At 41.5% G+C, this 16565-nt stretch overlaps 1 protein-coding gene and 1 long non-coding RNA gene across 4 annotated transcripts in view; one reads left to right on the forward strand and one right to left on the reverse strand.

The window, feature by feature from the left end:
• Positions 1-382: 382 nt before the first annotated feature.
• On the reverse strand, positions 383-7222 carry LOC310632159. Its single transcript, XR_014490796.1, has 3 exons — positions 6949-7222; positions 2568-2641; positions 383-481 (listed from the first exon to the last, which is right to left on the reverse strand). It is a non-coding gene; the product is annotated as an uncharacterized lncRNA (long non-coding RNA).
• Positions 6057-16565, forward strand: part of ACTN1 (actinin alpha 1) — a 129306-nt gene continuing 118797 nt past the window's right edge. For all 3 annotated transcript variants that reach the window (XM_083349163.1, XM_083349161.1, XM_083349164.1), the window contains exon 1: positions 6057-6382. In XM_083349163.1, coding sequence (XP_083205289.1) covers positions 6278-6382 — 105 coding nt within the window. In that variant the 5' untranslated portion in view covers positions 6057-6277. The remainder of the gene's footprint in view (positions 6383-16565) is intronic.

The following is a 16565-nucleotide window of genomic DNA, read 5'->3' on the forward strand; positions in this document are numbered from 1 at the left end:
ATGGGAGGGTGTCCCACTGCCAGAGGGAGTAAGTTCATCATATTTGAACTGCAGGAACCCATGAGAAGCTGATAGAATGTTTGTATTACATCCGCCTTAAAAAAATAGCCTTGTGTATATTAAGTCCTCATTATAATCCTACAGTAATGCATTTTCAGTAGAAACACCTTCTACCTCTGGTTCCTACAGCATTAAGGGATACTTTTCCTTTCCACTTTGTCCTAAAAACTATTATTTTTAAGGTTTTTTTATATAACAAGTGACAGTGTCATACTGGTTAGCTGGCTTTCTCAGCCTTGGCAGTTTAATGACAGACTTCCTTTGATTCAGTTCAATTGTCACTTATTCTTTCATTTGCTTCCAATGTAAAATTGCAACTGCTCTGGGCTATGATGTTACAAGATGCTAACAATCCAGTCATTCAACATGTTATTATGGAGTTCTGCAAACTGGTAGAAGTGATGTTTCTATATTCTCATCCCTGGAAAGAAATAGATAACATTTATTTTCACCAGAAAATGGTAAACATGCGTCCACAGCAACTTATCAGCCAATATATATTTGAGGCAGTGGAGATACACTAATTAGTCCAGCTTCATAAATGCAGTTTATTATTTCCATTATTTTGCTCTCTGCATTAGTGCAATCTTTTGCTTACCTATTGTTCCTTCAGGTAGCAGTGTCATAGATAATCAGATCTACTTAAAAGCTATTATAAGAAATTAGCATATATTTTGTCTTTTGGAATATTATCTGCTTTGGCCAATACATTGAAATATTTGGATTTTATTTCAGCCATGTGTTTCTTTGATCATCTCTCCTTAGCCATCTATCTATTGCTATCTGAATGTGGGAAAAATTTATTTCTTGGTTACATGCCTGTCTCACAGCTGCTGGGGACAGGGGCACTGTAACATGTTTAATCACTTAATTTATGATGATGAAATGTGAGGATGTTATTGAAATGAAACAGTCATTCAAAATTAAGAATAAAGCACTATAGCATTCCTCTGAAGATAACTAAAGAAACTATAAAACCAAATATATCACTGATTTTTTTTATATTGGACATGCAATTTTTGGCATTAGGGATATACAACTTTTCAAAAATTGTACTGGTATATTTTTCTGAAACCAGCAGCTGCAGTCTTACCTAAAGTAAGGCAGTGGCACTTGTGGGGTAGAACTGTCAAAGAAGACAAGATTGTGGTAGTGAAATTCCAGCCTACCTCTTTATGTAAGTGGAATGGTTTCTTGACTTGGTGGGAGACTTTGGTTGCAGGCCATCTTATTATTCATTTGACTTTATTGTAAAATGCCATGAGCCCATTTGATTTGGCAGTATGCAAATGTAATAAATGAATATTTTGATCATAAATATACTCAGGTTATAATTTTATATAAGCTTACTTAGGGATATTCCATTGAATCTAATGTTTTTTTATTTCACTGCCCATATGTGTAGGATCTGCTTGCATATGTAAAAAAGTGTCGTTGTTCAGTTACATTTGGTTAAATGCTCATAAGGAACAGAACTGAAAAATGCACATGGCAGGACTACATTCCTACCTGAAAAACTAGTAGCAAAAGCAGAAAAGAATGATTTATGATCTTTGAGCCTTATTGTTAATTACCTCTCTAATATTTGACCTGGGACAGTGCAACTATCATAATTACATATCAATTTCTGCAGACCCGAATTTTGATTGTGTGACCATGGGGATGCTGCAATGGTCATAAGTGTGAAAAATGATCACAAGTCACTTTTTCAGTACTGTTGTAATGGTCACTAAATGGTTGTAAGTCAATGACTACCTGTATGTGAGAAGATATAGTAGGTATATTATTGGTAATTTTATTTAATAAAATTCTGAAAACTATTTTTAAAATTATCAACATCAATAAAACATTGCCATTTTAATTTATTTCTCAGATCTATACCTTATTTTCACTCAGGAACTTTAGGTGGTTTACCCAAGAAACTGTGACATAGGCTAGGGTTAGGCCAAGGTCAACCCACAAGTTTCCTTAACTGAGGGTAAAGTTGAATCTGTTTCTCCGCAGACCACAGATGAACACTTACATTTTTAAAAGCTTCATTTCCTTAACTTTTAGCTGGGCAAAATAATATTTTTTGAACCAAAATACCTCAAACGGGCTAACATATAGAATATATCCAAAATCTGGGACCCATGACTCCCATGGAATTGAAATTTGGCAATTGTTATAAAATATTTTATGTCATAAATGGTTAAGGATAATTTTATGTCATAACAAAAAATGTCATAAAACATTTCCTGTGGTGACGTTTGATGGTACAGTTTGACATGGGCTATTTCAAGGCATCTCCGAATACATCCGTTTTTCCAATGAAAGCAGTGCATTAGAAGTTCTGTCATAATTGAAGGCATTGGTAAGGAAATATCTCTGAAAGGAAGACCCAATAGGTCATGGGATGTCTAGTTACTATATAATATTTACCACTATTCGCATTTGTGGTACACTGAGAAAACAAATTCCGCTATTTATCAGTACACAGTACATTTATAGGTGTGACTACAGAATACCTTCTAAATTGCAGAATATTTGTTCAAGACTTCTCATATTTCTGAAACACCAACGGAAAGGCATTCAGATGATGCTGGGAGAGAGAGACAAAGTGCAGAATAAAATTACAGATGTTGGATTTATGAATAGTGATTGAGAAAAGATCCATGGAAGATTGGGTACATGGGATGGCTGCAAGATTATTTATACTCACAAAGATTGGGGAGCATGAAAATTCACACAATGAATAAATGTGAGAAATGGCAAAACTCACATATTTGATTAGGGAGAAAACTATACATGTTTTTTTAAAAAAATGGAGATCTTTTTTGTACTTTTTACTAGAAGAAGAAAAAAGTGAAATTATGATTTATGGATTTTATTATTTTAAAAGATGAGAATTAAAGGGCTGGAGGAGTTTCTGGAATAGTTAAGAGTGAGGGGAGAATATGGGTTTGTTAATATCTGTTTAAAAGAAGGTTGGAAGCCCTCTAGTTTCTTTGTTTCTCTCTAGGTTTTTTTTAGTTTTCTTTGCACTTTATATTTTTTTTCTTTCTTTCTGGTTTCCTTCTTTTTTATTAGATTTGGGGTTTTTTATGAAAAAACTTTAACCAATTATTATAAAACTCCAAATGTTCAGGAAAAATCATGTTATTTTAGCAGTATGTTAATAAAGTCAATACTGTGTATACTGTAAATATACAGAATTAAAGCACTGTAAAGGCAAGTGGACATGTTTTGGGTGTGTTCTCTGTGCTTTAGGGCTGACATTAAGTGAAGATGGTTATGGTTTTTGGCTTCAAACTATTTTGTAGACAACTGGGTTATGAAACTACAGAGATGTGGAAGTGCCTTAATAACTGCAGTTTTCCTGATGATATACTGTATACACTGAAATAATTGACTTTGTACTTCATAGTGACATTCCTGCAAAATACCTAATCCTGCAAAAAACTTGGAACACCCTGTAATTTTCTAAATGTGAGTTCGCCTGTTAATCATTTTTAGCTTTTGAGTTTTCCAAGTCAAACTCTGGATATGTATCCATACTTTAAATCCCAACTCCTTATTTCTCTCAACTAGCTCACCCAACCATAACAAAAACAGGGTACCTGCATGCTTTAATCAAGTTACAGCTCTGTGTAGGAGATCTTTTAACAAAATCTGATCTCCTTTTATTAAAATCTAGTAGTAAAGTAAGAAATGCAGATTGGCTGACTGCTGTTTTTCTAGTTGGGGTAAAGAAGTCATATTGTGAGAAACAATGATATGGAGAGATAGAAACAAGGACGCTTAACAACAACAGAACTGATTTGGAGTCACTTAAAAAGCTGGGCAAACAAACTGAAAGATAGATCCAAAGGAAGTCCTTGTGGAATTTAGTCCTTAGATGATGTTATCAATTTGTTTAAGGTTCTCATCTGAATGGGCAATAGATCCTTTGGTCAGCATTAGTTATGGTAAATAAGAATGTCCAGCAGCCCCATTTGCACAATATTCTTTACTGAGTCATACCTGCTCCCCTAGTCAGCCTAGCCACACAAACTGTCCGAGGAGAGTTAGCTAACCCTTATTGATTCCAAGAATCCCTCTGGATTCCAAGAATATTTTCTCTATCCCCATTCTGCCTCCCTCCAACCATGGTTGGGGAGGCAGGAATGGCAGAAAAAGTGAGAGTAGAAGTGGAATGGTGTTGGCCATGACATCAATTTATTTTTTAAATTCATTCTAACATCCCTTGTGCTATTTGGCAGGATTGTAAGAATAGTCTTCCAATGTTGTGTGTTGCTGATGCATGAAGATTAGTCTGTGGAGTGGGAGAGGGGAATGACTGAGAGGTCCATGTCACATAAACCCAGAAAACAGATATCCAAGATCCAGATGTTGGAAATAAAGAACAAAGCAATCTTCAGGGCTTGGTTGTAACTGACTGCTCGTGAAGATAGAAAATCCACTCTCTCAAACATTACTGGACTAATATATCCAGGTCATTCAGCCTGACCAGTGGCCAAGGATGAAAATGAAAGTTAAAACCTAACTTTTGGGGAGCCAGAGATTCGCTGACTCTGGGCCAGAGATCGAGTCCGATTCAACAAGGTGCTTGCTTTATCAATACTGACATGTCATCTTGATGTAAAAGTCAGGAAGTCATCACAAAATGTTAGGTCATACATCTTTAGAAAAATTTGACTTCCTTTAAAGGAAGAAAAAGTATTTTGAAAATGTTGCTACAATCCTTTAAAAAAACCTGTTTTGTTTTACAGCCCAGTTGCACAATTTCCTCTGCCCTTACGTAGTTGGATCACTCTTCAAAAATGTATATGACCAAACAAATATGTATGGCTTGGACTAAAACTAAATTTAATTGAATGCAGTTGAATTTATTATTTTTTTCCCCTTCTGCATTTAATACTTTTTCCCTTCAGTCACATACACTCGGTCATAACTTTTGGACCTGCTGAAGGAGTGGTTTAATTGCCCAAGTTATAAGGTTTACTCCTTGGTGGAACACCCCTTTAAACATTTCCTCTGCTAGTTGTTGCAATACTTCAGTGCTAATATTATCAAAGGTTCTAATAGGCTCTCCTCCCTTAATTCACGGATTTGATATTTCTAGAAACCTCCTTAGAAATGGACGAAGGAAAACAGATTCAAATCTCTTGTCTCTCAACCAAATTCGGCCAGAAACAGGGCTGATTGAAAAAGCATTGGAACCGAAGGAGGACATCGTTTTTCAACTTGTATCTTGGACGCTAAACTTTCGGGATGTCTTATCTTAACCGTTCAATCCTCTCTGCTTAGTGCGAGAGTAAGGAAGAGAGAAACAATCCCACCGGTTTCCTAAAAAAATCCCTTGCATTCGGCATCACGGATGTCGTTCAAAAGCACCCGTTCACCTAGCCCAGGGGTAGGCAACCTCGGCTCTTTTATGACTCGTGGACTTCAACTCCCAGAATTCCTGAGCCAGCCAAGCTGGCTCAGGAATTCTGGGAGTTGAAGTCCACGAGTCATAAAGCCAGGGGTAGGCAACCTCGGCTCTTTTATGACTCGTGGACTTCAACTCCCAGAATTCCTGAGCCAGCCAAGCTGGCTCAGGAATTCTGGGAGTTGAAGTCCACGAGTCATAAAAGAGCCGAGGTTGCCTACCCCTGGACCTAGCCGACCTACAACGCCGTAGAACACAACCCAGAAGGAAAACCCGCCGTCCCTCTTCGCCGAGCAGACGAAACACTTCACACGCGTCACATGTCTTATAAGGGGAAGGCCACGGAGGGGGGTGGGGGCGCGCTCTCTCCAAACAACCTATAGGAGCTGCCGCAAGTTCCGATTGACACTCGAGAGATGCAATGGGGGGGGTCCCAGTGGCCCTCGAAAGCGAACTTTGGGCAACTCTGTTTAGCCAATGAAGTCGTTGAGGAGGCAGGACCGAGCGCTGTCTCCTGCCGCCGCCCCCCCTGCCGCTCCTCCTCCCCCCCCCTCCGCTCGGAGCGTGCAAAGCTTAGCTTGCGGTCTGGCCGAGAGATCCGCTTTCTTCGCTCTCGGTCTGCCGCCGCTGTGTGGTGGTAGCTGCGCCTCGGCTGGGAGCTTTCGAGCCTAGCAGCGCCGAAGAGGAGGAAGAGGAGGAGGAGGAGGAGGAGGAGGAGGCGGGAAGGAAAGAAGCCGCGGCGGTAACAGCAACAGCAGCTTCAGAAGCAAGCGCGAAGGCAGAAGGAGCAGCAGCCCCGCAGGGATGGATCACTATGACTCCCAGGAGACCAATGACTACAGGCAGCCGGAGGAAGACTGGGACAGGGATCTCCTCTTGGATCCAGCTTGGGAGAAGCAGCAGAGAAAGGTTTAAACCAGCCTTTTATTTTTATTTTATTTTTTTATTTTGTGCTTTCGGGCCGAGCGGGGAGGGAAGGCGGAGCGAGGCGGACGCCTTGCCGGAGGCTGCTGGAGAACTCCCTCCGAACGGCGTGCTTGGGGAAACCGGCGCGGGATGGATCCCGGAGCGGGCGCACATGCTCCCCTGCCGTCGTTTTCCCCTCCGGCCGCCTTTTCCCACCGAGCAGCTGCTGGACCGCTGCTGGTTTGCAGGTTGCCTTTAGGGCAGCGTTTTCCAACCTTAGGAACTTGAAGATGCGTGCTGGCTGGGGAATTCTGGGAGTTGAAGTCCACGCATCTTCAAGTTCCTAAGGTTGGGAAACGCTGCTTTAGGGAAACCCCCCCCCCCACCCCCCGAACGTCGTGGCGTTCATTTCGCCTTGGAAATCCGCGTGTCAACGGCGTGGCGTTCTTTTGACTTCTTTTTTTTTTCCTTTTACTTATCTCCGTTTTCTCTTGGGGGACGAGAACGGGTGGGTGGCCACTTGGGGCATTTGTCTCCAAGGGGGGAGATCTGCTCTTCCCTCCCCTTACCTCGGAGGTGAAGGCCAGGCGTGGGAGAGCGCTAAAGGATGACCGACGACGACCGATTTCCCCGCTTCTGCGGGGAAAAGGGAATCGCCGAGCCTCGGCTGAAGTTCGGAGGCTGACTCGGTCCGATAAGCGGCGATCGTTATTTTTTTTTTTAGGAATAAAGCGCGTGGTGGTGGTGCGATCAAAATTGGCTCTCGCAGAACCTGCATCAGCTTTTTTTTTTTAAAAAAAGGTTTTTAAACATTCCCGTTCCCAAATGCGGGCATGAGGCTGCCTGGAGAAGGGAGCGGAGGTGACGTGCGAGGGGGAGGCGGGCTGCCGTGGGGGGAGATGTTGCTGAAATAATTCGATCTATCAGGAAATCGGAGGAGGGGGGGGGAAGGTCAGCGGGAGCCCGTTGTCTGCCCAAGCCAGCGGCAGCTCGGAAGTTGCTTTCCTTTCTACTGTGAAGCAACAGATGTTTCCCTCGCTAACGTCGGGAGACTGACTGGCAGGCTCTGCTGGCCCCTCCGGGGTTTCGCAATGCAACCGACAAAAGCCACCTTCCCGGAGGGGGGAAAAAGAGGGGAAGTGCAAGTTGCCGTTCGGAGTGGTTTTGAGGCTGAGAGCTCTTGCACGGAAGCGAGGGAAAGGGCGCAACTAACGCGTGTCCTTGCCACAAAAAAAGCGCCATTGAAATGGCGATACTTTTCCCTCCAAATACTGCGTGCGTTTTAAAGCCGAGGAGGAGGTCGATGTAAAGCAGCGTTTCCCAACTATGCTGGCTGGGGAATTCTGGGAGTTGAAGTCCACGCATCTTCAAGTTCCTAAAGGTTGGGAAACGCTGATGTAAAGAACAGGCAGAAGGAGATGAAGCGAAAGCAGAGTTTGTAGCGAATCACTCTCCTCCCACACCCTTTCCTCCTTAAAACTCTTGGGAATATCTCTTCCCCTTAGGAATTTGGTCTCTTAAGTCTTCGGGAAAACCGGCTTGGGCACATCCCTGTGATCAAGGATGCCCCGGCTGACGGATGACATGACCCCGGTTTGGTGAAGCTAGGTCGGAGGAGCACCCATGCTGGCCCTGCCCCAGCGGGATCAGTTTTTGAATGGTGCGGTTTAGGGCTGGGCTTGTGCAAAACTCATGTCCAAAAATGGTAACATTCGTCCCATTTTTAAATTTAAGGAGGCGGGGGAGGGAGGGAGGTTAGAAGGCTGCCTTCTTTTCCAACACCCCCCCCCATCCTCAATAACCAAAGACATCCTGTATTAGCTCACTCTGGAATCCTAAGCTCTTAAACACTTCCCTTTAGTCATTTGTCAGTGGAGTGCGATTAGAAAAGGGGGAGGGGAGAGATTTGACAAAGTTGCCTCCTAGCCATGTGGCACATCGAGGCCAGCCTTTTACTGTCAGACTTGAGTTTTGTACCTCTTTTGTCATATAAGAGATCTTGGGGGGGGGGGGCTGGGAATGAAAGGAATACTTTATTGCACTATTTTAAAAGAAAGCTTTCATTACAAGGAGCTCTGAGTGGAGGTGGAAAAGTCCCGCTTGAAAAACATAGTAATTAAAGAATAGTGTGTTATTCCCCTTGTCTGATGATAAAAGGGAGTAGAGAGAACTTTAAATGATGTGTTTTCAGTGGAAGCCAAGATGAGTAAAAAACTCTCCTCAACTGGATTTGCCTCCTAGCTTGACAAAGCTCCACAGACACAATGAAAGCAGAGGAATAAATCCCTAAAAGTAGGAGTATTTATAGTGAAAAGGGTTTGTAATACAGGAGTTTAAAAGGACAATGAAGAGAAGATTGGAAATTTAATTTCTTATACATGTGGCAAGAATGTTAAATTGCAGATCCAGACAGTTATCTAGCAATCATAAAGACCTATTTTTTTAGTGAACCAATTAGTAAACTAAGTAAAATGAGAAATTCTATAGGTCATGTTCCTATAAGAAAAAGAATTTGTTTTTCATTGTCACATATATAGTTTTGTTTTGTTTGATGGATAACGGCACTCTTCCAAGTGGAATTTACAAAAAAATCCAGTATTTAATAATAAGCTTTTAAAAATAATTTTAAAAACCTCTTTAAAAATATTATGAGACTGAAGGTTAAAACAGGAGTTTCTAAGGTGACAGAACTTCATTCATTACTCTTAATGGGGAGATAAGCTTATATGTTGAGAAATATTGCACAAGTAACCAGAAGAGGTCTGCAACCCTACATCTAAAAAGAAATGCTGAGAATTATCTTGCATGGCAAAGATTTTGGAATTATTTTGGAAAAGCCATGTTAGAAAGTTACTTAAATTTATGTTTCTGTTTTTCCTAACATTTGAAGTAGTTATTTCCCTAAATGGTTCAAATAACTTATGTGTACTTCTGATGTCAAGAACTATACTGTACTATTAATAAAGGAGAATATTTGTAGCTCAGGATTAATATGAGGGGTTCTTGGTGCTCTCTGAGCTTGCTTATTTTCTTGTAGACGTTTCATTACCCAAACTAGGTAACATCCTCAGTGCTAGTCCATCAGCACTGATGATGTTAACTAGTTTGGTAATGAAATGTCTTCAAGAAAACAAGCAAGCTCAGAGAGCACCAAGAAGCCGCTATGCCAGGGGTGTCAAACTCAATTTCATTGAGGGCTGCATCAGCATTGTGGTTGCCCTCAGGGGGCCGGGTGGGTATGGCCAGGGTGGGCGTGGCTAGAGTGTGTATGGCCTACTGGGTGGGCGTGGCCAGCTCTACATCGTTCGCATCAAGGGTGCCTATGGGGGCCTGGGTAGGAGAGGGACAGATCTGAGGGTCTCTGGCAGAAGGAGGGTCTCTGGGCCAGGGCCAAGGCAGTGGGGGCCGTTCCCTCACTGTTTCCAGGATGGCTTCGCAGGCCACATGAAACCACTTCGCGGGCCAGATCCAGCCCCCGGGCCTTGTGTTTGACATGTCTGCGCTATGCTATGGTATGCTAATCCATGCTATACTATACTTACACTATACTCTACTATACTTATACTATATTATTGGGGCAATAAATGGTCTTTCTTTTTCTGTAATAGAATATAGATTTCTTTTGTCTATTTTCAGCTACGATCCTTTGGCTTTATTTGTACAATCCAGTCAGCCATTAATTCAATCAGATCTCCATATTAGTCACTTCAAGAGCACAAACCCATGCTAAAAGGAACAGAGGTCACTCTTTGGGTATACAGAGCCTTTGCCCAATTTCTCCAGGACATACGTAAAGTTCTTGCTCCATATTATCATCCTGGCAAATCTTTCTGATGTGATTGGCCCCTTCCTAGTTGGTCAGGCAGGTAAGCAGTATTGCAGAAGGAATGGGAGGGGGGAAAAGCAGAGGGGGGGGGGAAAACGGCTCTGTTCCAAGCCCAGTTTACACTTTCAACATAATCTCAATCTGGCTGCCTATTCTTACTGTCATTCTTGCTTCCAGCAACATGTTTTGTCAGTCTCTACCAACATCAACTCCCTCCCTCAACACAGCCACTGAAGACAAGCTACAAGCACTATAAAGCCTCTCTGCTCCCATCTGCTTTGCTCCTCACCCAAATCATCCTTTGTTAGCCCCTGAGAAGGTAAACAAGCTCATGAAGGAGTCAGTCTCCAAATATATTTTGGAGCCAAGTACCAATCCAGGGGGAAGACGTAATTACTTTGAAATATTACAGACAAGTAGGTTCCTCAGAAACCCCTTAATAGCCTAGGTAAGGAAGCCTTTGATTACTAGAAAGGAAGACAGCCTTCCCAACCTCAATCCTCACTGAGAACAGAATATATTTCTGGTGAGAGAAGGAAAGAGGGAAGAAGAGAAACACACAAGTAATCTTTCATCCAGGATGCCTAGGAAAACTTGATAGGCCTTGTAAAATACAAGGTGGTAAATGTCACACAAGTACCTTTATCACATAGTATTGTTTATAGAATGGCTTCTTTATAATTGAGAGCTCATAGTATGTAGGCAAACAGAGAAGTACAATTTCTCATTAGGAATCATTGTTACTTGCAGGAAGAGTGTCTATAAGCAAATTGACAACAACTTATGTGCACACATATGCGCCTGTGTGCACGCATATAAGATGTGAATTAGCTGATACCTACAGCCAATCAGTGTTAGGCATATTCAGTCAGTCGCTGCCAGAATTTGAGCAGTGAAATGTATAATGGTATATCTGGATTTTCCAGCCCCTTTATAAACCTCTTTTATCTTCAAATATTAAGTAGGTCTTTGTGGGCACAGCTCTGCTTAACTTCGTAACTTGGTAATGTTAGCATGTCCTACTAACCATCCTGATGGGCAACTATATAATGTGAACACAGTCTTTGCATAGACTGCATAGCCTTCAATTAGAAATTAGGACTGTTCTAGTTTATTTACTCTTTGAATTTGTATTCCATCATTTCTTGGAAAGCTCAAGGGGATGTACATAAGGCCTCTCCTAATTTTATCCCAACCACAGACTTGTCAGGTAGGTTGATTGACAGGCAGTGATTGACCCAAAGTCACCATGTGAATTCTTGAGTAGAGAGATTTGAAACTGTGCTGTTCTGTATTGCTGTCCCCATTAAATTAAGGCAGAATGAAAAAAAGATGATCTGTAGTATAGGGGGTCCTCAATTTAGGACCACAATTGAGCACAACATTTCTGCTGCTAAGCAAGGCAGTTGTTAACTGAGTTGCGCCTCATTTTATGAATTTTTTGCCACAGCTGTTAGGCAAATCACTGCAGTTGTTAAATGAATCGTGCAGTTCTTAAGCGAATTTTTCTTCCCCCATTGACTTTGTTCGTTGTAAGCCAGGTGGGAAGGTTACAAATGGTGATAACATAACCCCAAGACAGTGCAACTGTCATAAATACTGTAAATGTCAGTTGCCAATCACCCAAATTTTGATCATGTGACCATGAAGAAATAGAAATATTGGTAAGTATGAAAAACGGTCATAGGTTATTTTTTTCCAGGACTGTTGTAACTCTGAATAGTCACTAAATGAACAATTGTTAAGTCAAGGCCTATCTATATTACATTTTCAAGTGCATTTCCCAACCTTTATTTTTAAATGGCTTTATATTTTTCAGTAGATGCTTCTAAAGGTAGGTAACAAAAGAAAATTAGTATTTTGTGTTGTAACAGTATAATAAAAGCAGCAAAACAGAAGTATGTATTAAAGTAAATTATTGGTTAAAGTTCAGTAAGTAACTTTGTACCTGGTACTGAATAGGCATAAGCATCAGCAGAATATGGAAAGACTCCACCTCCAAATATAAACCTAACTTTGCTCAAGCCTGCCTTCTTTCTAAAGCCAATAGTATTTACAGTGAAATCTCCATTACAGGCTGAGCAGGATGAAGTAAACGCAAGTACTCTTTCAAAAACTTTTATTGTTGTCATGCAGTTGTAAGTTATAACTGAAAATGTCACTCCTTCACATCTGACAGATTTGATGAAAATTATTTGATAACAAGCAAACTTGTTGCCTCTCACTGTACTGGGTGGAATCAATTAAGTCCTCATGTTGATGAAACTGCATGCATTGGCAGAATTAGGAAGGAGCTTTCCTTTTTCCCCGCTACCACAAGGTATACCCTGCTCCATCTGCTCTCCTTTAGTCTACAAATTGAGGAAGCCAAATGAGAGGATTGAAATGGTGGAAACTTAACTTCACATTTCTGCTTGGATCAGCTTTGGGGACTGGTTGTCATCTTCCAATCTAGGCTACCTGCATCACAATAATCAGGGGTGTCAAACTCAATTTCATTGAGGGCCGCATCAGCATTGCGGTTGCCCTCAGGGGGCCGGGTGGGTGTGGCCAGGGTGGGCGTGGCCTACTGGGTGGACGTGGCTAGAGTGCGTATGGCCTACTGGATAGGCATGGCCAGCTCTACATCATTGGCATCAAGGGTGCCTATGGGGGCCTGGGCAGGAGTGGGACAGATCTGAAGGTCTCTGGCAGGAGGAGGGTCTCTGGGCCAGGGCCAAGGCAGTGGGGGCCGTTCCCTCACTGTTTCCAGGATGGTTTCGCGGGCCACATGAAACCACTTCGTGGGCCGCATCCGGCCCCCGGGCCTTGTGTTTGACATGTCTGCAATAGATAGTTGTAGAAGGGAGAACGTGCAGGCCAGCTTGTGCTCCTGAGGAGACAGAAGATAAAAGTGTAATAAGCGTGTCAATCAGTTTGAGGATGAGAGGCAAGAACCCTGCCCCATGAAGAGAATGAGCCTGGTCAGCGTCACATTCAATCCACTAGTTGTTCAGCACTTTTATCCGTAAGTAAGATAAAATTAAATAAAATTAAGTAAATTAATTTTAGCAGTATATCTTGAGATGTCCCATAGCTTTGCATTTCATTAGGGAGGACATAATTTTGGAATCCTTGGTTTTTCAGCATGCAAACAACTCTACGTTTATGGATTCTCAGCTATTATTAATTAGTTAAGAGCTGTGGTGGCACAGTGGTTAGAATGCAGTATCGCAGGCTAATTATGCTGACTGTCAGCAGTTCAATATGCTGACTGTAAATTGCTTAGCGAGGGCTGTAAATTATGAAGTGGTATATAAGTAAGTACTATTGCTAATTGTTTGCTTCTTGTTTTCTCTCTCCCTCCCCCCCTCCCCATAGTTATATGAAAAGGGCTGCCAAGCTCTATGTAGGATACTGGATATGGGAGATCTACCATATTTCAAAGAGTTGTTCAGGTTGAGTTCCTGGAAAAGTATGATTTTTTTTTCCACATGAGCAATATTTGCATGAGGAACTGTATATTGAACCTTTAAAAAGCTCCTCCTAGCATTAAAATTTAAAGAAAAGAAGAGAACATGATCAACAGGCCTAGTTCTGACTTTTGTACAGCCTTCTGTTTCTTGCAGGAAGCTTGCTTTATGGGATTAATATGCTTTTCTTTTTAAATTCCAAAATATTTTGCATGTTTCTGAGCTGAGCTGCTTGATCTTATTAGAGTAAACAGCAACGTTTCCTTCCCAGTGTGCTGGAATACTACAACTCTCAGATTTCTCACAGGCAGATTATGCTGGTTAGGAATTGAGAGTTGTAGTTCAACATATTAGATGCCGCCACGATGCTAAAATACCCCTTGCAGGGTTTTAATAGGGTAATTGCTGTCTGTTGTGCTGTGAGGTTCGGAAGAAGATAAACTCATTTATGGTTTGGCTAAACATGGGTAGTGTAATCCACACAACAAAAATAATTAGCCCTTTTCATTGAGATAATATATGCAACCTCCCAAGTTGTCCTCTACACTTGCATATTCTTGACTGTGTGGGTCCCTTGAGAAATCATTTGTTTGAAGTGGTTACATTAGTCTGAGCAGAAAGAAATCCATTACTTCAAAACAGTTAATGCTAATTTGGTGTTCCTGCAAGTTCCCTGTGCACCAGCTTGCACATAAATGCATACTGTACACACAAGTTGCTATATTAATGATTTTAAAGAAAAACATTTTTATTCTTACAGGCCAGCTTAAAATTAGAGTACATTATTACAGCTAGTCCTCAACTTACAACCACAGTTGAGCCCAAAATTTATGTTGTTAAGTGAGTTTTGCCCCATTCTAAGACTTTTCTCATCACATTTATTAACTGACACACTGCAGTTGTTAAATTACCCTCACTGTTAAGTGAATCTGGTTTCCCTATTGACTTTGCTTGTCAGAAGGTTGCAAAAGGTGATCGTGTGACTCCAGGATGCTGCAACCGTCATAAATGTAAGTCAGTTGTCAAGCATCCAAATATAAATCACATGACCATGGGGATGCTGCATCCCATGGATGGGGCTTTGTTTGTTTGTGCAGCCTGGTTGCTGGCATGCTGTGGCCTGGTACCGGTCCACGGACCGGGGTTGGGTACCCCTGCCCTAATCTCACATTTTGACCTTATTCATGCATTTATGTTCACATGGGGCTTCTCAGCTTTTTTGGAGTGCATTCACAAAATAGTTACCATGCCTGCATTGCCTACACCACTCTGTTAGCCAGTTCAGATGGCTTTCTAACACCAGTTTATCTTTATTTTTTTAGCATTTCCAAACAGTACTCGGCAAACACCACTCACCATTTTTCTTTTAATTATTACGAATTAGTTAATTAAGAATCCTGTAGAGGCCTGTGTGCATTCCTAGAACTAAAGCATGGAAATTGCAGCATGGCCTGTTTAAATTTATTTATGCTTAGAATGATACTTTACAAGTTGGGTGGGGCAGACAAATGCTGAGGGAGGCACTGTACCTGGGGATCCAAGGCTAAAACATAATTCATGTCTGCTAGTCAAAAAGATTGCATTCACATATCACAGTAAGCCTGAAGTAAGCAGTCCATGAAGTGTATGTTATCCTCAACCCAAGTTTCCATTTGCAACCTTCAGAGAACCCAACTTTTGAGTTTTTTTAACAGTTTTTGCAATTTGAGAGGATATCAAATGGGAAACTTTTGCTTTAGGAGATGAACATTTTAAGTCATTAATTCTTTCCCTTTAAAACCCAAATAAATTTTATTTACCTGTTCGGGGATGTTATTGTTCACATTTCTTATATCCCCTAAGTCCAAAAGGAAAAAAAAATGCAATCAATCCTCTGTTGCATAGTAATTTTACACCTCTGTACTGAGCCAAAATCAACCAGAAATGTTGGTATATAAAAGCTAATTGCACGGGGATGAAATGCATAACTCAAGCAAGTCTTGAGTCATTGTAACTATGATGCAATGCCTCAGGTAGTATGCTGTGGAGAAACTCTGAATATTACAACTACCAAGCAAATAACGGCCATTTAATTTTTGTTTGCAATCAGAACATTTTGCTCAATCTGTGTAATCTTATGCCTCTGAGAACCGGGGTGGGGTGGGGTGGGGGAATGGATGGGATGAATGGTCCCTCAAACAGCGTCCAAATGCCTTTTTATCCCTTGGAACAGGGGTGTCAAACTCGCAACGTCACGTGACGTGTCGCGACATATCATGACTTTTTTTTCATTGCCGGCAATGGGGTGGGCGCGGTTTCGGCATGATGCATCCGGCCTGTGGGACGGCAGTTTGACACCCCTGCCTTGCAACAATTCCCCAGTAATAGGCCTTATTGCTGGTACACTTTTAAAATAATCTCTGACTGTTGGCTCTCTGCAGATGTTTCCATGAGCTCCTTTTCAACACATCTGCAGTCTTTGGTGTTCAGTGCAAGTTACTCTCTATTTCCTCCCCTCTCCTTTCTTTCAGAGAATTGGATAAATGGGTAAACAAATCACTACAGAAACCATAAGATACCATATGGTTCTTATTTAAAATCTAAATGCCTGAGCAGCTTCCCAGCTGCTACTTTGCAAACAAGTCCTAAAAAGCCATAGCAGTTAAGAATCTGTTGCCTGGGACATTGTTTATAACTGCCCCCCCTCCAAAACAGTGCCCCGTAGCTTGATTGAAAGAGCCCTCCAGTCATGGTGAGATGCCTCTTAGGGTATTCAGTCACTTCAGGAGATGCTGATAAACTGACTTTTTTCTCTGGAAGATATGAAGGGATGTTCAAAAAGGCATGTGGTTGAAGTCAAGTATTTTCATTTTGTAGTTTTATATTACCAGAACAAGCTGCTTGTTAAGTGGTTGTTTATTATATATTT

The sequence above is a fragment of the Vipera ursinii genome, assembly GCF_947247035.1.
Source record: "Vipera ursinii genome assembly, chromosome: 1".
NCBI classification, from domain to species: Eukaryota; Metazoa; Chordata; class Lepidosauria; order Squamata; family Viperidae; genus Vipera; species Vipera ursinii.